This window comes from Thunnus maccoyii, chromosome 3 (assembly GCF_910596095.1).
Source record: "Thunnus maccoyii chromosome 3, fThuMac1.1, whole genome shotgun sequence".
In the NCBI taxonomy this organism is placed as follows: domain Eukaryota; kingdom Metazoa; phylum Chordata; class Actinopteri; order Scombriformes; family Scombridae; genus Thunnus; species Thunnus maccoyii.
In genome coordinates, this window is record NC_056535.1 from 18,766,972 (window position 1) to 18,789,263 (window position 22,292).

Sequence of the window (22,292 nt, forward strand, 5' to 3'; positions counted from 1 at the left end):
GAACACAAAGGTTTATGTGTTATGATTTCTTTAATGGACTCTATAGACTGCACTGCCCAGAGGAGGACCTGGGTCTGTGTAGCCTACACAGAACAAAGCATTTATGAATTATTGCCAATTTATTATTCACATTTTATTAAAACATTTCTTTACAAATTGTTGATTTTCATGGTTTCCATGGTCCACAAAATATAAACAACTTTGCTCTCAAGCAAGAATAAACTGGCAACTGATTTCTGAATGTTTGTAAAAGATTAATAATTGTTTTCCGCCATTTCATTGTTTAGTCGTTTTGACTAAACAATGAAATGAAAAAAAGAAAATTCATCAATAATACTAGTTTACTAAAACTTCTTAACTCATTTATAATTAATCACATTAATACCTAATTGCCCAATTCATGGTTAATATTTAATGAATGTCACATTGTTTAATAAGATTTAAATCATGAAATTAACATGTTATATATCAATCCAATGATTCATTCAATCACACAAACACTTTCATTAATAAAACATTAGCTTAGTGGTTCATGATGTGTTTACTGTTACAGTGGGTGACATTTTCAATTTAAACATGAATTCACATGATTCCTGCTACAGATATTTTTAAAAAACAAATTATGAGTTGATGCTTAAATTCAAACAAATTTACAGCATTTATGTGTTATACAAAGAACTATTGCCTCAAATTTCATTTATGTAGGGTATAAAAATACAAAATGATACGTATAAGCATGAACCTGCAAACTTGATAAATGAGTAAGACAATCTGTATAAAAACTAGAATTAAACAAACTATAGAGTAAAAATATAATCTATGTAACTCGTAAAAATATACTCTTTGTGATTCTGTTACAGCCAACAGGTTTGAACAGTGTTTCCATCATCACAGTAACACTGTTTACAATAATCACTTTTTTAAAAATCAGACTCTGAACACAAACTTGTGAATGAGGAATACTTCCCTACCTGGGGGCGATGGTACATATAGTACTCGGTGCAGGTCAAAAACACTTCATTGTGTTGACAGCCTTGTGGCTCAGCTGGCTAAAGCGCACAAAGTGTCCAAGGTCTGAATCTGACCCTTATATTGCTGGACTACTCTTTGTTCAAATCACCTTATTTAGAATTTACACTTCTATACAAATTTCATTTATGTAACTTAAAATGACCTAAAAGTGACTACAATGTTCAATCTGTATGGCTTATTTGGCAACTGTTTATCAATGTTTCTTAATTCCTAACAGTTATACACCCTGGTTAAAACAAACAAACAAACAAACAAACAAACTCATTCTCATACACTTTTTCTTTAGATGAGTAACGAGTTATAATATCAAATATTGTTTTTGAATTTGAGCATAGATGATGAATGAACCATTTCTCATTGACATGAATAAAGACCATGAGATATGGTTGAAAGCTCCAAAACCAAGGAGAAAACAAAAGGTCTCGGTACAGTAAGTGGAGTGCTGAGCTACATTCTCTTTACCATATGCTTACCATATCAAATTTTCCTTATGCTTCTTATACTTAATGCTTACCATATCAAATATTTCTGTTGAGTCAGCAACTAAATTCTTTAGTGTTTAATGGTGTGAAATCATATAAAATTTGAGGCCATTCCTTTAGAGCAGTGATTCCCAACCGGCGGTTTAGGAACCCCACAAAGGGTCGCAAATTACATCTGACGGGTTGCGAGATTATTAACAGAATTGTAAAGCACCCAAAGTTTTTTTTTCTTCTTCTGCCAAACAATCTTTTTTTCAGACTTTTCTTTAATCGTTTAATATTAGCTTTTTTGTGAATCACTGGAATTAAAGGCATTTCATGCCTTTTTAAAATTACTCTGGTTGAACTAGTTGTAACTAGTATACATATTCAAGCAGTGAAGGGGGGTCTCACATGGACATTGCTTTGTTTTACGGGATCACATCCCCAAAAGGTTGGGAACAACTGCTTTGGTGGTGTAGGACCACTGGAATGAAAGTAATTACGTTTTTTCCTTATGCCTCACAGTGTTCAGTATATCTGAAGGGTGTCCAGTTTGTTTAGGACACTATGCCGTCAGGAGATGAGGTGAAGTCGAGCAGTTCAAGAGCTTTCTTCTCTGATTTGGTCAAAGGAAGGTCTTCAGCTGGTGTGCATAAGATGGAGATCCTCTAACAAAGAAGAATATTCATTTTAATAAAAATAACAGTGACACAAACACAGAGCTTTATGGAGGTATGACCCATTGTTATATACCTGTCGAAGTGTCCCGGGAGTGATGATCAGGTTATACAGCATCCAGACGGGAACCATGAGTGTAGAGGAGAGAGTGAACCACCAACCAAGAGCATAACCCCACCATGGATACTCAATTGTGTTGTTGAATTTCAGAGGAGTGTATTTGACCAGGGAGAAAACAAACGTTCCCTGAAAATTGCCATGGATACAGTGGTTTTAGTCATGAGAATGTACTACAAATGTTAGAAATGCAGAGTACATCAAATCACCCAAACCACTACAATTCAACCATCTAAATTTAAAAATGAAAGACTTAGTAATCACCATGTAGTTATAAAACTTGTTAATATTGATTAATTCAAGTTACAGTCATGAGTTCAATGTTCACTAAACCCCTCTCCTGAACAGTGATTATCCACATGTAGCTATAGCAACCATACAGTAACTAGGCGCGACAGGTCAGTCATTCCAGCTTTGGGTATCTCCACATGCCTATACATGGGTAGCACATCCACTGTATAGTATTTCCACACTGTGTGGAAGTCAAGCCTGAATGCTTACGGAGTTTAGGGTAATTTAAGGGCCTACTCTTTATTATATTTGTGGAGGTTGCACTCCAGCAACCCCCAGTAAAACTTGTTGTCCAAGATAGTGTTACATTTGCCAAACTTATCGGTTAGTCCTCATCCTCCAAGCCTTTTTCATTGGTAATGTTGACAGTGAAGTACTCTAATACCCTGAAAAACATCTAAGCTTATGCTAGCCAAAAAGGGTTATAGATAGAAACAACAGTTTGATATTATATTTTTCCTCCTCATATTTAAAATACTAGGACTAACAATCTCTTTTTAGCTATATATCAGGCATCAGCGTCTTTTAGCTTCAAGTACACTTAAATCAAGTGCATATTTAAGACCCCTTTTGACAAGATTATTATTTTAAACCATTCAGCTGGAAACACTAAAAAGTCAGCTTGAAACAGTATTTTAAACCATATCACGGAACAAATGTTAGCTTAAATAGCTAGCTAGCTACAGCTAGTAAAATCTGCCAGAAACAGATGTCACTTCAGTCTGCAAAATTGAGAGTTGGCAGCTGTAAATGAGCAGGCTGTTTTTGTCTACTGCTGTCGGAAATCAAGAACACATTGTGAAACAAATGAGTGGTAAATCTGCCATCATAATATGTGCTGTATGAGAACAGAAAGTGTGAGAGGTGCAGCAAGTAAATAAGGGCTAAGGCTTAGTGAACAGACAACTGATTGAGTGAACTTTAACTCACCATGCAGATAAGTGGAGTGACATATTTCAAACAGTACTTAATCAGAGTTAAAGGCCTGTATCCAATCATGTCCTCTATGTTGTCATAAAAACGGTCTGCACCTGTGAGTAGATGGAAATGCTGTGGTGAGGGAATTTAAATTCACGGTGAAGGCACCACTGAAATAACTCATTTATTAACTCACCATACACCCATCCAATACACACAGATTGCAGTATGGCAAAGAGAAGTAGAGTCATCCCACTGCAGGCATAGTAGTCAAACACCTGGAAGATGTACAGTCCACCCTGTGTACGAGACAGGAGCTCAGTTAGTTGTCATGTTATTGTGGTCTATTGTGGAAAAAAAAGCTTATTATAGAAGAAAATGATGTGATAATTTAATTTGATCTTACTTCTGTAACCATCACAAGGCCGATGAAGAAACTGAAGACACTGATAACAAGCAGAAGAAGTTTACGTCGATGACCAACATGGAAGAAGTCAGGTTTCATGTCAGAAATTGCTGTTGCAAGAGCTTCCAGACCTACAAACTGAAACACGCACAGACGTCTCAGTTACACAATAATTCTACATGTGCTGCACACATTACAAATTTCACGGTGCTGATTTCATAATAATTTAGAAAGTAATGTAAGCATACCTCCGAGGCTGCACAATCCTCTAATGTAATTATCTTTTGTATATAAATGATTAGAAATGTTTAATCTGGATCTGCATCAAATCAATACACAAAGTGATAGAAATCATGGGATACATGAGCCAGATTTTTGTCATATTAGTAAGTGCAGACGTTTTCTTAATCCTTGAAAAAACAAAGACCTGATTACTCATTCCTTGGCCCATTGCTGAACTTTCCATCAAAATTCACTGAAATCTGATGTCTAGTTTGAGATAGTAACTAACAGACACACATATAAACAGTCAAAAACAAAAACTATGAAAAACACCATTCCCATAAATAGTGTCCCTTGTTAACTGTGAGACACAGATCTCAAAGGACCAAAGGACAAGACCCAAAAACGTTCAAAAAGACAAGCTGTTATGCAATGTATGAATTAAAAGTAGAAGAAAAATGGGATCCGTTATAGATATGAAGCCCTCATTTTGTTGTACAATGTATGAAATTGTTTGGGAAATGTAGATAATCCCAGAAAGTAGATCAGCATTTCATTAATTTAATAATCATATTACAGCACAATTTAAATCAATTAATATTGTATTGAAAACAGCAACAAAATTACTGTTTTGATTGATCTCAGTAAGAGGCAGCGTACCTCACTGTCCAATCCCAGGAGGATGATCATAATGAAAAAGAATATCGCCCAGATCTGAGGAAATGGCATCATGGCCACTGCTCGAGGGTAGGCAATGAACGCCAAGCCAGGACCTGCAGTGAGAATCAGATGATCAAAAGTAATGACGGACATCTGGTTATTTTATAGATTTTCATTTATTCAATAATTCAATTGAGAGTATAATGAAGCAGTTGCCCAATCATTCACTTACAGTTTTATATTCTCACCTGATTCAGCCACTTTTGATATATGTGTGTTCTGCTCATATGCCATGAATCCAAGAGCAGAGAAGATTGCAAAACCAGCCACAAAACTGGTCCCACTGTTCAGAAGGCACAAGTAGACACAATCCCTGAAAACACACAACAAAAATACATGTTTATACTTGTATTATTTTGTATTAAATGCACAAAACTTCCACATTTCACTGTAGTCTCTTTGACTCAAATCCTAAACTGAGTGTTTCACATAAATAGCACAATTCAAAATCACTAATATAACAAAGCTGGTTTCATTTTTGGCATGACTTCTGATTCACTCAAAACAGTTAAAGAGGAGAGAACAAGGACTCAATCTCAATTGATGGGCTTACTTAGTATGAACTACTCCTAAATTCTTGCCTAAAATGTGTGCTGAGGTAGCAAAGATGTCCTATAGAAAGTTTAAGTATGTCTTGTGTATCTACAGCTGTGAAGCTCATTGACATTTGACTGTTTTGCTTTTTAAATAGGTATCATTTTTGATTCAGTTTCCTCCAACTGTGAGCAATATTCAGCAATAGTCTTTTCTCTTGTGCCATGTCCTGGAGAAAGTTATCCAGGTGTTCATTTTTTGCTATGTAGACTACTTTTATTTAATAAATATTTGTTTTATTTTGCTGTGACCAGTTTTTTGAAGGTGTGCAGTAGGTTTGCCCCTTTTTACACCACAGACCTTTTAAAAGCTCAAATCTTTGCTAGGTTTCTGAGATCGCCTGACCAAAAACTGATCCTGAGTTCCAACTGAAGATGTCAGTCGTCATAAATGGTTCACAAATACATATTTCCCTTTTTAAAAAAAGGCTAAGAATTATCCTAAAACAGCTGGTCACTGTAGTTTTTCCACAAATTTTACTCAAACAGGAGTAAGCTGTGTATATGTCAAGGGCTATATTCAGCTGTGGAATAGTGAGTATTTACAGCAGTAGGATGGTAAATGTGGGATCGACTCAAAATCAACTACAGTGCCCATGTTCCTCATAATGAAGGTTCCAGTGAAGGGGTGTGGCTCAGTAGTTTCAGAACAGATCTCTATGGCACAGAGGGATGAGCTATATCAGGCTTTTGCTAACACAGGAAATACATGTAAGTAGGATCAATTCGTTGATGGTTTTGTTTTTTTTCATTGGATTTGTCAACAATTAGAAAAATATAGAGTGTCACATCACTAGACTTATCCTTTAAATCCTGTATCTTCAGCAGTTTCTACCTGCATAAACTTATGTATGCCCTAGTGTGTGTCCTACTTCTGTTGAATGCTCTTACACAGCTTTTCTTGTCTTTTCTTGAAATGTGCTTTATAAATAAAATGACTAAATCATCGGTTTACCTAAGCTGCCACCTGGACAACTGTGCCAATATGTGTCTTTTGTGTATCTGCTGTATCCAAACTGATAAAAAAACAGTAACTATTATATCAAACTCACTTGTAACAGTTGTTGTTGTACTTATTATAACTGCCAAGTGCAGTTAGACACCCAATGCAGATAGCATAGGAATAAAATATTTGTGTGCCAGCATCCATCCACACCTGCAAGACAAATAAAGGACATTTTTTTCATGTATTGAATAACATATGAAATGCTTGTATTCACAGTGTTGTAACTTGTCACTGAAGTAGTAAAATATTTTACAAAGGGACAGAACTGCCTCATGTTCATTTGCTAATGTTTAACACTTTTGTCTGCTTAAATAACATCAGCAAAGCAATCATCAGCAAACACCAATGAATGATGAGTGACCAATCCTTTTAATCCCCTGAACTCTGATTTTCTCCTTAAATATCCCCTTAAGTTACTTTCTGTGTACAATGTTTGATTATACTAAATGTTCTGTTTGTTCCAGCAATTCATTCAAGTTACTGTACATCGATTGAAATAATATGATGAAACTCAAGGCACCAAGTTGCTTATAGCTTCATCATTACATAAAATGGAAATTCAAATGTTACTTGATATAAATTTCAGTAAAATTCTGCTTTATATCACAAAACACAAAAGCCTTTGATCAATGCTGTTGTGTTTGCAGTGGTGGTGGAGAATGACAGCTGATGGGGTGATAGGTTCAGTGGACACACATGATCAAAGCAGAGAAGCAGTGAAATCTGCTCATACCTGGGGATCACTGAGGCGGGATGGATCCGGGTAGAGGTAGAACTTGATCCCATCTAAGGCCCCAGGCAACGTGAGTCCACGAATGAGCAACACCACCAGCATCACATATGGAAATGTAGCGGTGATGTAAACTACCTGTGGAACATTAGGTTTATTCTGTGTTCAAAGTTATTACAATTCAAATGAGTGAATGAGTAAATTTCAGAGAAAGTATGTTTCAGGTGGTGCAACTGGTCATAAAAGCACAGTAATGTGGTAACATCTCAACATTAGAAAGCCTGTATTTTATCTTTAAAGATGATTTCAAACAAATCATTTAAATGAATAGTTTGACATTTTGGGAAATATGTTTATTCATTTTCTCACCAAGAGTTAGATGAGAAGATTGATACCACTCTCATGTCCGTATGGTAAATATAAAGCAGCCAGCAGCTGGTTAGCTTAGATTAGCCTGGAAGACTGGAAATAAAAACAGCTAGCCTGGCTCTGTCCAGAGGTAAAAATCCACCTACCAGCACCTTTAAAGCTAATAAGTAAACGTGATATATGAGCAAAGTGTACAAATTTGTGGTTTTATGGACGATGTGCACTGTACTATTTCTTGACCGGGCACGGTGACTCCAGGAGTTAACTGAGCTTTTTTTTTTAATTTTATTCTTAAGATCAATGACTAACTTTGTACAAGCATATCATGCTCTTAATCTGTAATTAAATGGTAGTGCTAAAGGGCATGGTGTCTTACGAGGTGATTGCAGTGCTTTAATGAATAGTCCTTGTCCTACCTTTCCGGTGGACTTGACTCCTTTCCAGACACAGAAGTAACAGATGACCCAGGACAACAGAAGACACAGTGCCAACTCCCATCGCATGCTCCCTAACTCATGGATACTTCCTGTGATATTCAAAACTCTTCGCCTGCAAATCACATTTAACTTATGATTTCAGAGTCACTTTCAGAACTTATCGTCATATTTGATTTTTTTTTTTTTTGTGTGTGTGTTTGTTTTTAGATTTAGTTTTTGCACTTACTCCCAAAATTCTCTCACTGGTGATGTTGCATTTCCTGCCACAGTCCAATTGAAATAATCAGGCCTTCGATCAAACTCCACACAGTTCTCTGTTGTGAAGGAATACAGGACACGTTGGACATGTACACACATGATCAATTCTGTCAAAGTCTTGAACAACAGTATTTTATGTCAACATGTCTGGAGGGGGTGTTTAAGTATGTTATGTTAAGTGACTCTGAGGCCAAAATCACATTCATCTCTAAAACAACCACTAATATGACACCTAACACAATGAAAAAACACTGAATTAATCAGCCAGTAACATGACAAATTCCCCCATACTTTGTTATTACTAATGCACTAAAAGATTACCAATAATAATAATCTAGTTATTTGTTTGTTTCTATGTGTGTTTATTTAGTCAAATCATATATCAGGACCCACCTGTGTTCCAGCTGTTTCTGCAACTTGCCCAAGGAAGTTCAGAGTTGAAAGAAGAGAAAAGGTACAGGAATGCCCAGGCCAAAATGATGATATAATAGATGCTAGAATATAAAACAACCACCTGACTGCCAAAACCCATCCCTGAAAAAAACAAACAAAAAGTCTTTAAATCATAAGCTCATAATGTGACGCAACATCTTATTATAACTCAGTTTTTGGAATAAATTTAATTGATGCAGCCTGCTTATGTGACCCCTTGTTGTTGAGCCGACATATACTGTAAATCAAAGTTTTTAAAGTTGAGTGTACAAGAATAGGATTAAGATCCCCCCTCTAGCGATGTGTGGAGAGCCCTGTATTTGTATTTGTATTTATATTTGTTGAGGCAGCAAAATTATTTATATTTGTATTTGTATTTGAATCAAAGTGGAAATAGGTTTTAATACACTTTTAATTTTAGGATATTAAAGTGTTAAAATAAGTGTTTATTAATAATCTTACAAAGGAGGTCCCTACACTGAACCCAAGTCTTCCAGATAATAGACAACTTCACTGACTAATGAGCTAAAACCAAATGCATTGCAAATGTGCAGCTAGACCTCTACTTATTGATACACCCATAACACAGAGACAGCACAGCGTGTAATGTGAGGGGAAGAACTTCAGAGGCAATTCTTGCTTTGCACTTGAGTCCCTTGAGAGCACTTTGCTTGTGTCAGTAACTCAGCTTTATCTCTGGGGACACCCCCAACTCTAGGCGTGATGTCCAAATAAGGAAATGTGCGTCATGTAGCAGGTGGATGTGACTCCCCGCGTTGAGAGCTGCTGGTAAGTATAACAGCAGAGCAGAGGAGAGACACTGAGATAGTGATGTAACCGACCTGTGCCCTGATATTTAACATGTTTTTTTTTCTTCCCAAAAACAAATAATTTAAAAAATATTTGTATGAAATAAATGTTCATAAAAACCCCACTATTTGTGCTTTGCTGAATGACATATTTGTATTTGGGCCATTGTCCCCTCCATACTGTATACAACCACCATCCACTGATGAAAACTGTATGATGCTATTTAAAGCTCTGAAGAAAGCTAGTTAGTGGATCTTAGGTTGATATTTTTTTGTTAAATTTTAAACTAGCATCAATTATATTTTAGGCCACTTCGGGGCAGTGAAAGCAACCTATAAACACAACATTGACACACTTGGCCCTATTTTAATGATCTAAAGCACACGGTCTGAAGCACATGGCGCAAGTGCATTTAGGGTTTTAAAATGCACTTTTGCTATTTTATGGTGCATTTGCCAGAAGGGATGCTTCTTTACAGAGGAAATGGATCTGCTTGTGCGCAAAGTGAAAGTGCATGATCCATAACAAGCACACTTGCCCCTGCTGCTCCTGGACCCTTCTGTAGCCAGCCCCAGACCACCACTTTAAGATCCTGTTCATTAATTTGTTGCAAATGTATTTTCGCTCGGTTTTTGAAAAGGTTTATTTTTTAATTACAGCTCTGGCTTCTTTAAAATCATTTTGTTCAGTCATGGAGTAACAGGTCAAATCAGCAGGGTTTTATGGAAACCTGATCACTGTTAAATGTTAAAGAATATTTGTCAAATATTGTTAAAAAATTAAATCATTAATTTTAAACATGTGAAGAATCATCTACACAGTTATCAGGACTTGATCAGCTCTCCAAGGTTCTGATCCTGCTGCTGGCAGCAGCTAGAAGCTGTCAAGATTTATTTCCTTCGTTAGTTTAATCGTTGTTTTCACCTCATTTATTTCCTCATGTGTTCCTTATGTTGTCATGTATTGATGCAGCAGGAAAGTCGATCTGTGTCTGATCCGTTGTTGTCCATCTGTTTAAACACCTCTGTGTATTGCCACAATTTGGTCAAATAATTTTTAAATAAGTTTTATCCGTCATTACTGTGATTAGTTAATTCTTAAATATTATGCCTAACCATGATGTATGGTTGTATTTTTTTAAATATGCTGATGTACACAATGATAATCTTTGACATTGTAATCCTTTTATTTGTAATCTTTTGCATGTTTGTGCACTGCTGCGTGTCCTGTGTGTGTAACAAGCAGAGCAACGTGCCTGACCACACCTCACTTTAAGACCAATACACCTATGGGCACTTTGATGGGCACAAGTACATTTGCTATTTAAACAACGTGGGCGCTGGACGGGAAAATGACAACTGCGTCAGTCTTAAAATAACAAAGACACTTGCGCTGCGCTTAAGATAGGGCCCACTGTATTATCCCTTTATACAGTCATTAACAGCTTATTTACACATGCAGCAGAAATGAGGCAACATTAATATTCATTTGGAGTTGTGTTTCTGTCCACCTGGTGAATGTAAGTCCAATAGTCATTCTCCTTTAAGCTCGGTTTTGGTCTCCACCAACCCTCCACGGAAATATCTGCCTATTTAAATATTATAATTTGAATATTTGAAATTTGAATTTCTTTATTCAAATCTTTACTGGGGTGATGTACAAAGAACATCAACCTTATATAAAACAAGGAGAGATGTAATGTATCAGGTTTTAGCAAATTGCTATTTTCCACCTGTAGTCCCTGGGCAGGTAAGTAAAACAATAATATAGTAAGAAGATTACACATTAAAAGAGTACAAAATACTATGGTAGCCAATAAAAATATACAAACACAATCACCCCTCCCCACTAACAACACAAATTTACAAATGTGTGCAAGTTTGCTGTGTGAGTATCCAGGCTGGCTAAGAGAAGGATAGTGGAGAGTCTTTGCAATTTGATATACTTGACTGCGTGTGCCACATGTGATAGCTTACAACAGGCAATATTTAACCAATGCAACCCATGTCAAAGACAAAATCCCTGTTATTTGTAATGGTTCACCAATCCTGACACAGTTTGTTGGGTTTCTTAGAAAAGATGATGTTAACTCGGCTAAAATTTCTGAGCAGTCTTGTCGGACATGTTAAACATCTCAAATAAAGTAGTGGGGAATACACTTATATTTTCGCTGCTGAGAAAAACTACTATCAAGACTGCTTTGAAGCCACTGTCAGTTCACTTTGAGATATAGTACACCTCTGTTTCTCTTGATTCTACAGGTGCTTCCAGCAAGATTTGTCGCAAAAGTGTGAGCACACACAACTCTAACAACATCTGATAGGCTGTAAGATTTAACTAACTTACTTGTGCAGAAAACATATATTTTTGTGAGAAAATGAGAAAATATGCTGGTTTCATGATGTAATTCATACACTGATTTGAAAATGTGCATTTTTTTCTGTAATGTCACATTTTTTTGTGTGTGTCTGAATGTTTTTTCTGTACATTAACTCCACAATTAAAGCGAAGTGTGAGTGCATACATTTTGCAATTTGTGATGTGAAGGATAGGAGAGCCTGCAATTAAAAAAAAGATTGCACCTCATATTTACAGTATAAAGTATAAAGTAGGTGTGTTTTCTTGCTGTAACTGATCTTTTAATGCCTGTTTTATTGATGTCTCTATATACATCAGGCCTACTGATAATTTATAACAAATGAATAACATTAGAGAACTCAAATTAAATAAAATATGATAAGACTTTTGGTGACAGGGGTACCATTATTAGATCACAGATTGCACCTTTAATAATTTATAGACATGTGAATATTATATTCTACAAATACAGTTTCCAGTGCCCACGTGCTGCTTTAAAAAATATCTTCACCGGCGTGTTTTGAGTTAAAAGCTTTAAAGTGATTGGTCACTTATTTATTCTATTTCATATGAAAACTCTGATAGTAATTATAGATCTTTACCTTCAAAAAGGGGGCAAATCTTCCTCCAGCAGGTAATACTTCCCTGTTTGGTGTACTGCCCGAGAGATGTCTCCAGAAGAAACAGAGGGATACCACAGGTAAAGAGGAAGAGTACATAAGGGATGAAGAACACCCCTAGACAAAAAAGAAAGTTGTTTTTTAAGTGACACTATTTCTACAGGAATCACATTGATTTTCTGATTTGAATGAATACACCTGCCATTACTTCTACCAAACCTCAACTGAGGATGCACTAATATCTTTACAGCTCCAGAGGGCAGCAAGAAATAGTTGCTAAATTTGTGAATTTTTACATTCTCTTTTCGTTTGGTGACCTTTGAGGAGTCCAGCTTTATGGTGTTGATTGCCTAACTACCAGTAAAGAGGAAGATTTTATTTTATTTTTAAGTTAATATACAATAATACATACTATTTCCTTAATACAATAGAAAATCACACAATAAAAACTACAGAGCAATCTTCTCTCTCACTAATTTGAAATTTGGGCTATCAAAAAGGAGCTTCATGCTAAATCTTGTATGGGATATCTGCATTGCTGCACAGAACCTCTCTGTACGGTGGCTGAAAGAGCTCAATGCACTGCACCAAAACACGAGCAAATTAATGAATTTTACATTTTACTTAGAAAAAAATGCTGTAAATGAATTCAACACAAGCACATTTAACATTCACTAATTTGACAACACACACAGAAAACACAAGTAAACACAGTAACACTGCAAGTCAAGTCGTACACTGCAACGGAAGCTACTGTGGGACAGTAATACATCCAGTATCATGCAGTCAGAATGTAAAACAATTGTATGTGCAGACGTGTTTATTGATTTTTGTAGTGTCCCTACTTACATAACACAAACTTACATTATGTAAACTCTTGTATATGACACTGCAGCGATTCTATATTTGCTTGTTTTTATTGTTTTTTCTTGGTGCCACATATGTGTTGTCAAATTGGTGAATTTGTTTTTGTTGTTTTATTTGCGGTGTCTTTTTCTAAATGCGACGATAAATATGTTTTCTTGATTTACTTGTGTTTCGTCTGTTTGCTTGTAGTTTCTCAATTTGCAGTGTGCTGACCATCTTGGCTGCCATACAACATCACAGTTGGATGTGAAACTGTTATGTGGTAGCCAGGTGTGATTTATTTGGCAGCACAAGCACATTTTCAGCTTGGGTGTAGTAACTCTTTCAAACTGGTGGTTTGAAAAAAAAAAATCAATACATAGACAAACATTATTGTGATAAAGTATCAGTCCTCACTCAACTCAATATTTATTTCTTGTTGTCATCAAGTGCTAGCACAGTTTAAGTAGTTTAATAAACACAAGTCTACTAATTTACTTTTGAAAAAAGTAGCTGCTTTTTTCGTCATTGCTAATTTCTTTAACTATAATGAAACTCACCTCCTCCATTTTTGTAGCACAGGTAAGGGAACCTCCACACATTTCCTAGGCCTATGATTTGTCCTGCGACAGCCAAGAGGAACTCAATTTTGCTGGACCACTGTCCTCTGGTGAGAGCACTGGGTGCAGGGTGGGCTGTGCCTGTGTTCAACCTGAACTTGACATCTGGACCATAGGGCTTATCCATTGCACTGTAATGAGAAAAGAGTTAATAGAAAAGAGTTATTTTTAAATGAGAGATTTGAAGATTTGTGTTCAAAGTACATTCTTTCAGAGTCAGATAAGACAGACCTGCATGTCCAAAAATGATCTCATTGTTCAGTGACACAGTCAAAATTTTCACAATCTGATTTACTGTCTTTTAAGTTATATAGTGTTTGTGCATTTAATTATAATTATGTATATTATATTCATTGTGCAGCAGCAAACTACATTGACTACATTCTCAGTATTTACAGGTCACTTTTCTTGAGTGCCAAGTAAACAATGTAATCACAACACAGCAGGAATATTGACATGATTTAATCATTGTAGATTACAGTTCTTCCTCAATTTGCTTAAGCACATTTTCTGAAACACTCTTGCAGTTCTCAAACCATTTAGAGCAGTCACCACATCATTTTGTACTGAGCAGCACAACACTTGATCTGTCCTGAAAAAACAGTCACTAAAAACATTATTCTTATGTGTCAAAAGTGAACAATTGCCAGCTAACCAGCATCCCTTTATCATTACTGTAAGTCAAGGCAATCAAATGTTTAAGAAAACTGTGCCAAAATAACAAAAAACACTTAAATTGTGTTTCTTTATATGACTTGTCAGTGAGACTTACATACAGTAATTCGGATTTCAGTTTCAACAGTCTATTCACAAATTTCTCACTGTCAGTGTTCACCTTTCTGATATGTCCCCTTTTCACAGCGAGAACTTTATAAGAAACAGTAACATTAAACAGAAAATACAATTTAAAAATGAAAGTACAGTAAAAACAAATACCTCAATACAACAAATTCATGTAAATTATGAACTATTTAAAAAATGAAAAACAAAATGTAAAAAACATTTGACAACATGTGATAATTTGTTCTAAAGATTGAGGATGATCATGGATTTTCCTGTTATCAGTTCTTGTGGCATTATGACAACGCCAGATTACTGAAAATATGAAATGTTTGAAAGGTTATGATGGGTGGGTGCAATACTTTGCATGTGAGGATTTACACAATTAGCATGTTGATAAATACACTTGAGAGTAATAACAAACCATTAGAAAAGCAGTGTAATCCACTCTTGTTCATCAAGTTAGTGATAACTCGCTCAAGCAAAATGAAAATGAGCTGTGGATTTGAGAATTGCACACAGTGTGTTGGAAATTATGATTTTCATTTGACGACTGTGCCAAATGGAGAAAAACTGTAATGTTCTGCACAATGCCAGCAGTCTTGCTGCATTGGGTCAACAGAGGGTCAGTTCTGCTTGGCATGAGCATAATTCTTTCATCAATGTCGCTTTTGTGTTTCTGCTTTGGATTTGATGTGGGAGTGCAGTAAATAGACTTGAAAATATGCGTGCTACTACGATGCTGTTAAATACATATCAAACCCTGAGATGCTCAAAACAACTTCTCCAAAGTGCTTTAGTGAACATGTAGTGGACCTACTGAAAGGAAAACATCAGCAGAGGGTGTGAGTTACCAACACCAGAGGACTGCAATTATTTTTAAGTAAGAATTTTTAATTGGATCATTATCTAGTTAAGAATTTGACTTACATTTTATGGTTAATGGTTCATCCCCATGAAAGCATAGTTTCATAATTTTACAAGATGAGCATGTCTGATATGCAAATACGTACATTTGAAAAACATAATAAGTGAAAAAAAGAACATTTGCAAGTGATATATGGAAGGTTTTTGAAAATGAAATACTCGTCCTCTGTAAGCCTGAAAAGTTGTTGTAAAAAGTTTGTAGTTTGAGTCAAGTGATAAGTAAGTTTTCACAATGGAAAAAAAAGTCAAAACAAGTTTTTCTTACTTGTAAAAAGCTTTAACCCAACCTTAGCTAAAGTTCATGACTTTTTGCCTCAGCAAAGACTTAAGTACCACAGGCATCAACTGTTTAATCTTATCTAATGTCTCATATCTCTTTGTTCTTAATCTTGTCTATGATTGTCCTATAACTTCATGCCCCACCTCGTTCATGTGAAGGTGGTAATAGCTGGTTAATCTAGTTGACAGAGCCCATCCACCCAGGCCAAAACTGTACAAACAAAATGTTGGTTTTCCATTTATAACTCATATCCCTCAATAGTGTGTGTGGTTTATGTGGTCAAAAAATTAAAGATTGGAAAGATTAAGATTAATTGGATGAAAAGTGACACATTGCTTGTTTACTATATGGGGGATGGAGTCTGAAATTTAAATGTTGATTAGGGTGTTAATTAGTTAATGTACATGCATTATACTATAAGTGTATACACTAATTTATAATGCAGGGTTTATTTGGCAGATTATTTGGCCCTACAATGTGTTTCTAACCTACATATTGTGCCACACAGGCATTAGGATATATTAAGAGGTGGTGGAAAGGGTCGACCATTGATTGTTGGGTTGTTCGTCCACATGATAAAATGTCCTTGAGCATGACATTGAACTCCAAATTTCTCCCCAAATAAACAGTATGTTGCTTTTGATTAAAAGCCAAATTAATTAATTAAATAATGTAGTAAGTATGGTGTGGCATGGTTGCCTAACCTAAGAGAGGGAATTTTCTTTGGCATATGAGCTGCTTGAGCAAGTTACAGAACTAATCAGTTCTCTGTGGGTGCCATTAAGAAAGCATGCGATGCTCGCGATTGTTACATAAAAAAGACAGCAGAAAAAACCTGGCAACAATTCAATGTCCTCAACCACCTGTATTATAAACTTAAATGTTTTTTAAAAGATCTGGATCTGTTATGCTGGCTGCAACGGTCTCAGTCTGAAAGTAATTGTGTGCTTGTTAGAACCAATAATGTCAGATGGCAGCAGTTCACAAGGAGGAAAAATGACGCACTTTTATATCAATGTACTGTGAGAACAGGCACTGTCAGGACACAAAGGAAGTCGAATATAGGAATGACCACATTTTAGCTCACAGTTAAAATTCAGCTTTTCCTATTTTTTCTTCATATATAACCTCCACACCTTTCTGACACTGGAATTTAGACAATCTGATATTCATGCCCACCTCATGCAGCGATTGGCCAGATGTGTTTAGGTGAGAATGCAGGAAGGGTTTGAACTTAGTATGTGCAAAGGACTGCAACAAAATGAATGAAATTTTTTTTTTTTTATCCTCATATCTGAAAGATCATCGTGTCTCAGGCCCACCTTTGAGAGTGGCCTTTGGAATGGCTATAAACACTTCTGTGACACTTTATATGACCTTGTCCATTTTGAGCTTTCTCTGCTTTAACTGTGTGGAGTTTCTGTTCCTCTCTGGAAAGTCTTTTTCTACCAGTTCTCTATCATAGTGAGGTCAGACAACAGATCAGTGCATTTCCCTCCAAAAGTCCAAATTAAATTATAAAATATGTTGTTGGTCCATGTACCCAAGAATGACACATAGAAGTGCTTTTTCTACAAATCACTGTTGAAAAATAAATGTTTTATGACAGCGCTATGGTTAAGGTCTGGTTAGGTTCAGGCACAAAAATCACTTTGTTAGGTTTAGGGAAAGATGATGGTTTGGATTGAAATAAGTACTTTGTTAATGTTAGGGAAACATTGTGGTTTGGGTTAAAATGACTTCTTCCTTAAGGTCAGGGGACCTTTGTCGTCATGGTTACAATAACAACCATGTGGTGGAGGTCAGGGGAAAATTGTGGTCATGGTTTACGATAATAGTCACCAGATTTCCTCTTTCACTCCACAGCTGTTGGAGGACTTCTGTCACTTGAATGTTTTCCTTGCAAGATCAGTCTCGATTGGTGCCAATGGAGGTTGGCAGACATTCAGTGTCTTGCTCCAAGAAATTTCAGTGTGACTTCAACCTGATTACTCCTATTGAATAGTAGTGTCCCCTCAAATTTGACCCCCCTCTTTCTAAATAAATAGACCTTCCACTAGAGAAATTCCTCCTCTTGGCTTTAGGTACATATAGGGGAAAGGCTGTACCATAGCTCTAAAAATCAATTTAAGCCAAGAGTTCATGAGAGCCGCAGCACATGACATAACTGTCAGGTTTATTGAACTCTTCAGTTCATGTCACATAAATGGAGTCATTGTTTTCCTGGAAGACAACACTCTGTTTGGACAGAACTGCTCAACATACAAGGAGTATGGTCACCCACAATGGATCTCATTCATTAACATGTATGTTATTTTGTACCCGAGTTGCAATTAATTGTACACACGTTCAGAAATACTAAAAAAAAATAGTTGTTTTCAACTGGTTTTACTGTAGCCCTTATTTATCCAGACATATTAAACAATAGCACATGCTTACAAACAGTCTGTTGGAATAATTGTAAGGGCTTGATGACATTGTCATGGCTTTAGAGCAGGTTTATGTGTCCATGTCATCATCATGAAGGTTATAATGCTTTAACACCCAGGCCTGAACCCTTATGTAAACAAGACAGTTTCCACAGATCACCAAATCATTGAATTTGAGACAAATACTTTTGATTGGCAGAACTCATGAAATAATGATAATTATTTGACTGCCTACTGTAGGTGAAGAGAGGACAGATTACAGGTTCAAACACACAGCAGCAACCTCGGACCTGGTAAAGTTTCACTACCACAAGGACTTTCCTGCAGAAGGAGACACTGCTTTTTATCACTAGACTACCTGTCACCCAAATATTTTCTCACTTATCTGGCATAATGGAACCGTCTAGTGCATAATATGACGTCAGTGGCACAACAACAGTTAGGAGAGCTGGATATGTTGGGGAAGAGACAGACTTACTTTCAGTTTGCCCCAGTAGCTGCAGATCATCAACAAAAATACACCCTGTGGCTTAGAGAGCATTTAGACTGCCATTAAAAAGTCTGTGAAACACGTTCTCCATCATTACACTTTGAATTGTAAATTTTCAAACCAATAATTTGCAATATTTATTGAACTTTCTTACAGCCTAGAAAAGCTTTTTTTGTGTATGTTATGATCTGAGTGTAGTCTACACTACACACTCAGTGTAGTACAAGCCACATACTGCATGAGATGCTAATGGCCATGTGTTGTGAGTCACACAATGAATAAGCAAAACAAACAGAGAGAAAAACTTAGTGTTTGCACTGAGTCACAACTTTCATTGTAATTGATGGGTGCCAGTTTATATAAAGTACCCAGGGCTGTGTCCAAAAATGTTCACTATTCACTGTTTACTGTGCACCATTTTGCAGTGTAAAGAGACTTTTCCCCCAAGAAAAAAAGACATCATCAGTCGTTTTAGGAGATGACACATCTTCACGTTAAAGTGACAAAACTCTCTAGTGTCCCTGAGAATTATGACCGCTCTCTGTCTGGAGCGAAGAAGGAAATAGTGTGATGTTGTTAGAGCCACAAAAATCCATAAAGAGAGAAGGTTGAGGTGGTTGAATGGCTCAACAAAACATCAGACACTGACATGCGAGATCACTGTTTGCATTCCTACTGTCATTGTTGGTGTCTTCTCCTTGACCATGATCTTTGCCTAATGCCAACCAAGTCATTTTTGTGCCTAGACGTGACCAAACCTTAAAGTTATCCTTAAAATTACAATATTTTAATTATATTTATGGCCAACATTTGTTCCTCATAAGTCATTCAATGTATTAACATATCTCTCTGAATCATAATTTTTATGGGTAGTGGCGAACTCTGCCATTCCCACACTGGATTCAGATTGCCTATCTAAGAACGAGGGATTCACAGGAAAACAATGCATGCATGTAATCCAGAGCAATTTTATCTAATTGATATCAGCTGTATTAAGTTACTGCTTATGCAAAGACATTAACATCTGACGGCTGCTACTTCACATTAAAAGTGTTCAAATGGCAAAACACATTGTTGCTTTTATTGTGAAGAAGCTACAAGAAACACAGTGTGTTTGTCGCCCAAGTTAGTGCTGACAAGATCGGTCATTTTATTGGTCAGCTGACCATTTTTAACTTATGCAAGGGAGTGATGGAACAACAGTGTCCACCCAGAGTGAGCTGTTGCAGGTGACAGATTGCATACCTGTGTGTTATTACACCCTACAGTATATGACATTGTGCAATGTAAACAGTAGTGCACCACTGATGGCCACTAGCTCTAATTTTAACATGGACTGGCTGAGAGTAGTGGAACAGGTATACTATTGCATGTGAATATTATTTGTGGGAAATCAGTTTACCAGGAGAGAGGGTTCTTTGCACCAGACTTACTTTAACTATCAGCTAATTCCTATCTGTACTGCCTAACCTTAATTGTACTGCCTTAATTGTCATCACAATACCCTCAAGAGTCAGAGTTACAAGTTGCACATGTTTGAACAATATTGGCAAGTGAATAAATATATGAAGAAGAGGAAAAACTCAACAAGCCAAGGTGCAGAGAATGTGATGTTTAAGAGGGCTTAAACTTGTCAACAAGTTATTTAACAAAAATGTCTATCATAATATTTTGCTCTGCATTTGACCAAGAAACTTGACCTGAGAAACTTGGCAGTGTAAGTTGTTGGTTAATCAGCTGGGTATGTTTCTTTTTTTATCCCAGTTCACCACTGTCAGGGTAGCATGGGTTTAATGGTAATAATTTCAGTTTCTGTCTCGATGATCTGACTGTCAAACACATATTGTAAAATTCATGAACTACTCTGTTGTTCTGCTGTTTATTAACATCCATATCTGTTTTGCAATTTTGAAAATGACTAAAAACATGAAGAACTTTTTAATAACTTATGTATACAGCCTGTTTTTTTCTGACAAAAAATATACATAAAATTTTCTAATTCATTCATTTTACATCAGTCCAACTTTGTCAAGGTAGCTTTTTAGTAGATTATGTAATCAGGCTATTTGTTTAAATATTTGCAAAAGAGAGACATGTTTTTTTTACACAATGTGTGCGTTTTGCAGCCATGATCATACAGCAGCCTGAGGTGTTACTCTAAACAAGGGAAATAGTTGCTCTCACGGCAGCATAGCCAGTAACCTTTGGCCTACATAATACAGCTACTAGCGCCAAGAATAAGTACAACCACAAAAGCCCAGCTGTCTCTGAACTGCAAGAATAGCATTTGGTTCCTATTCAAGAAAATAACGCACAGTAGTGTACAGTCACAATTCACAGCACAAATATAAAGACAGAAAAAACATGCTTGTGACCTTAAAGGGAAGGGATCGATAAAGAGTACCTGAGAAAGGTGGCTGCACGTCAGTAGTCTGAGGTTCTTTGTTATGCTTCCATTTAGTCTTTGGTGGAATTCATCTGGTGCCTTTTGGAAAAAATAAAAGTCTAGATCCCCCAGTCTCTCCAGGACAAGTGTTCTTCCCAGCTCTGAGCATGAGTGAGCCCATGTGTAGAGGTTTGAGAGAGCTGTGTGTGTGTGACAATGACGGAGAGAGAAAGAGCAAGAGGGACAGAGTGAGAGAAGAGGGGGCGGGGGTGTTATGTGTTTCTGAATGAGCAACTTAAGGCGGGGACTGTTCAACAAGGCCACATGGTCTCACAGTGAAGAGGGGGGAATTTGCACAGTAGCTACCCTAGCTCCATGGAGGGCATTGTAGGTCAGTTGGTCTGTCCACCACTTTCATCCAGACTGAAATATATTCAACAACTATTATTGTTCCCAGAGGATGAATCCCTCTCTCTTTGGTGATCCTCTTACTGTCTCTCTAGCGCCATGATGAGGCTGGCATTTTTGTTTTTAAGTGAAATGTATCAACAATTATTTGAATGGATACCAATGGTGCCCAGGGAATATATCTTAATAACTTTAGTTATCCCTAAACCTTTCATCTAGGACTATCATCACTGCATTTTTTTAAAATTTGACCAATGCTTCAGTTTATGAGAAAACACTTGCACATCTAATGACATCAGCCTCAGTTGTACTGTGTATATAGTGTTAATTAACAAATGTTTCTAATTTATCATGTTCACCAAGTAAGTAAACATCATATCTGCTAGCATTGTCATTGTGACCATTTTAGCATGCATACATTAGCATTTAGCTCAAAGCACCACTGCGTCTACAGCCAGTATAAGTGTAGCCAGTAGCTCGGCTTAAGACTCTTAAATATGAGGGGCCTGACATTATTTGGAATTACCATGCATATACATGTACTTTTCCTCTCACATACACATATAAAATCAAACTCATTCACATAATATACTGAAAACCACACACACACATACAAGTGAAATGCTTTTATATACACAACTGAAACGCTTTCATTAAAACTATTG

The 22,292-nt window shown here is 36.5% G+C and overlaps 1 protein-coding gene across 1 annotated transcript; it reads right to left on the reverse strand.

Annotated features, from left to right (window-relative positions):
• Positions 1-522: 522 nt before the first annotated feature.
• On the reverse strand, positions 523-21,454 carry LOC121891681 (sodium- and chloride-dependent GABA transporter 2-like). Its single transcript, XM_042404222.1, has 15 exons — positions 21,238-21,454; positions 13,868-14,058; positions 12,444-12,578; positions 8,635-8,775; positions 8,210-8,297; positions 7,963-8,095; positions 7,181-7,315; positions 6,494-6,597; positions 5,037-5,161; positions 4,789-4,901; positions 3,907-4,044; positions 3,697-3,799; positions 3,513-3,613; positions 2,250-2,420; positions 523-2,164 (listed from the first exon to the last, which is right to left on the reverse strand). Exons 2-15 carry the CDS (start codon positions 14,052-14,054, stop codon positions 2,054-2,056), a joined length of 1,785 nt encoding a protein of 594 aa, XP_042260156.1. The 5' UTR covers positions 14,055-14,058; positions 21,238-21,454; the 3' UTR covers positions 523-2,053.
• Positions 21,455-22,292: the final 838 nt, after the last annotated feature.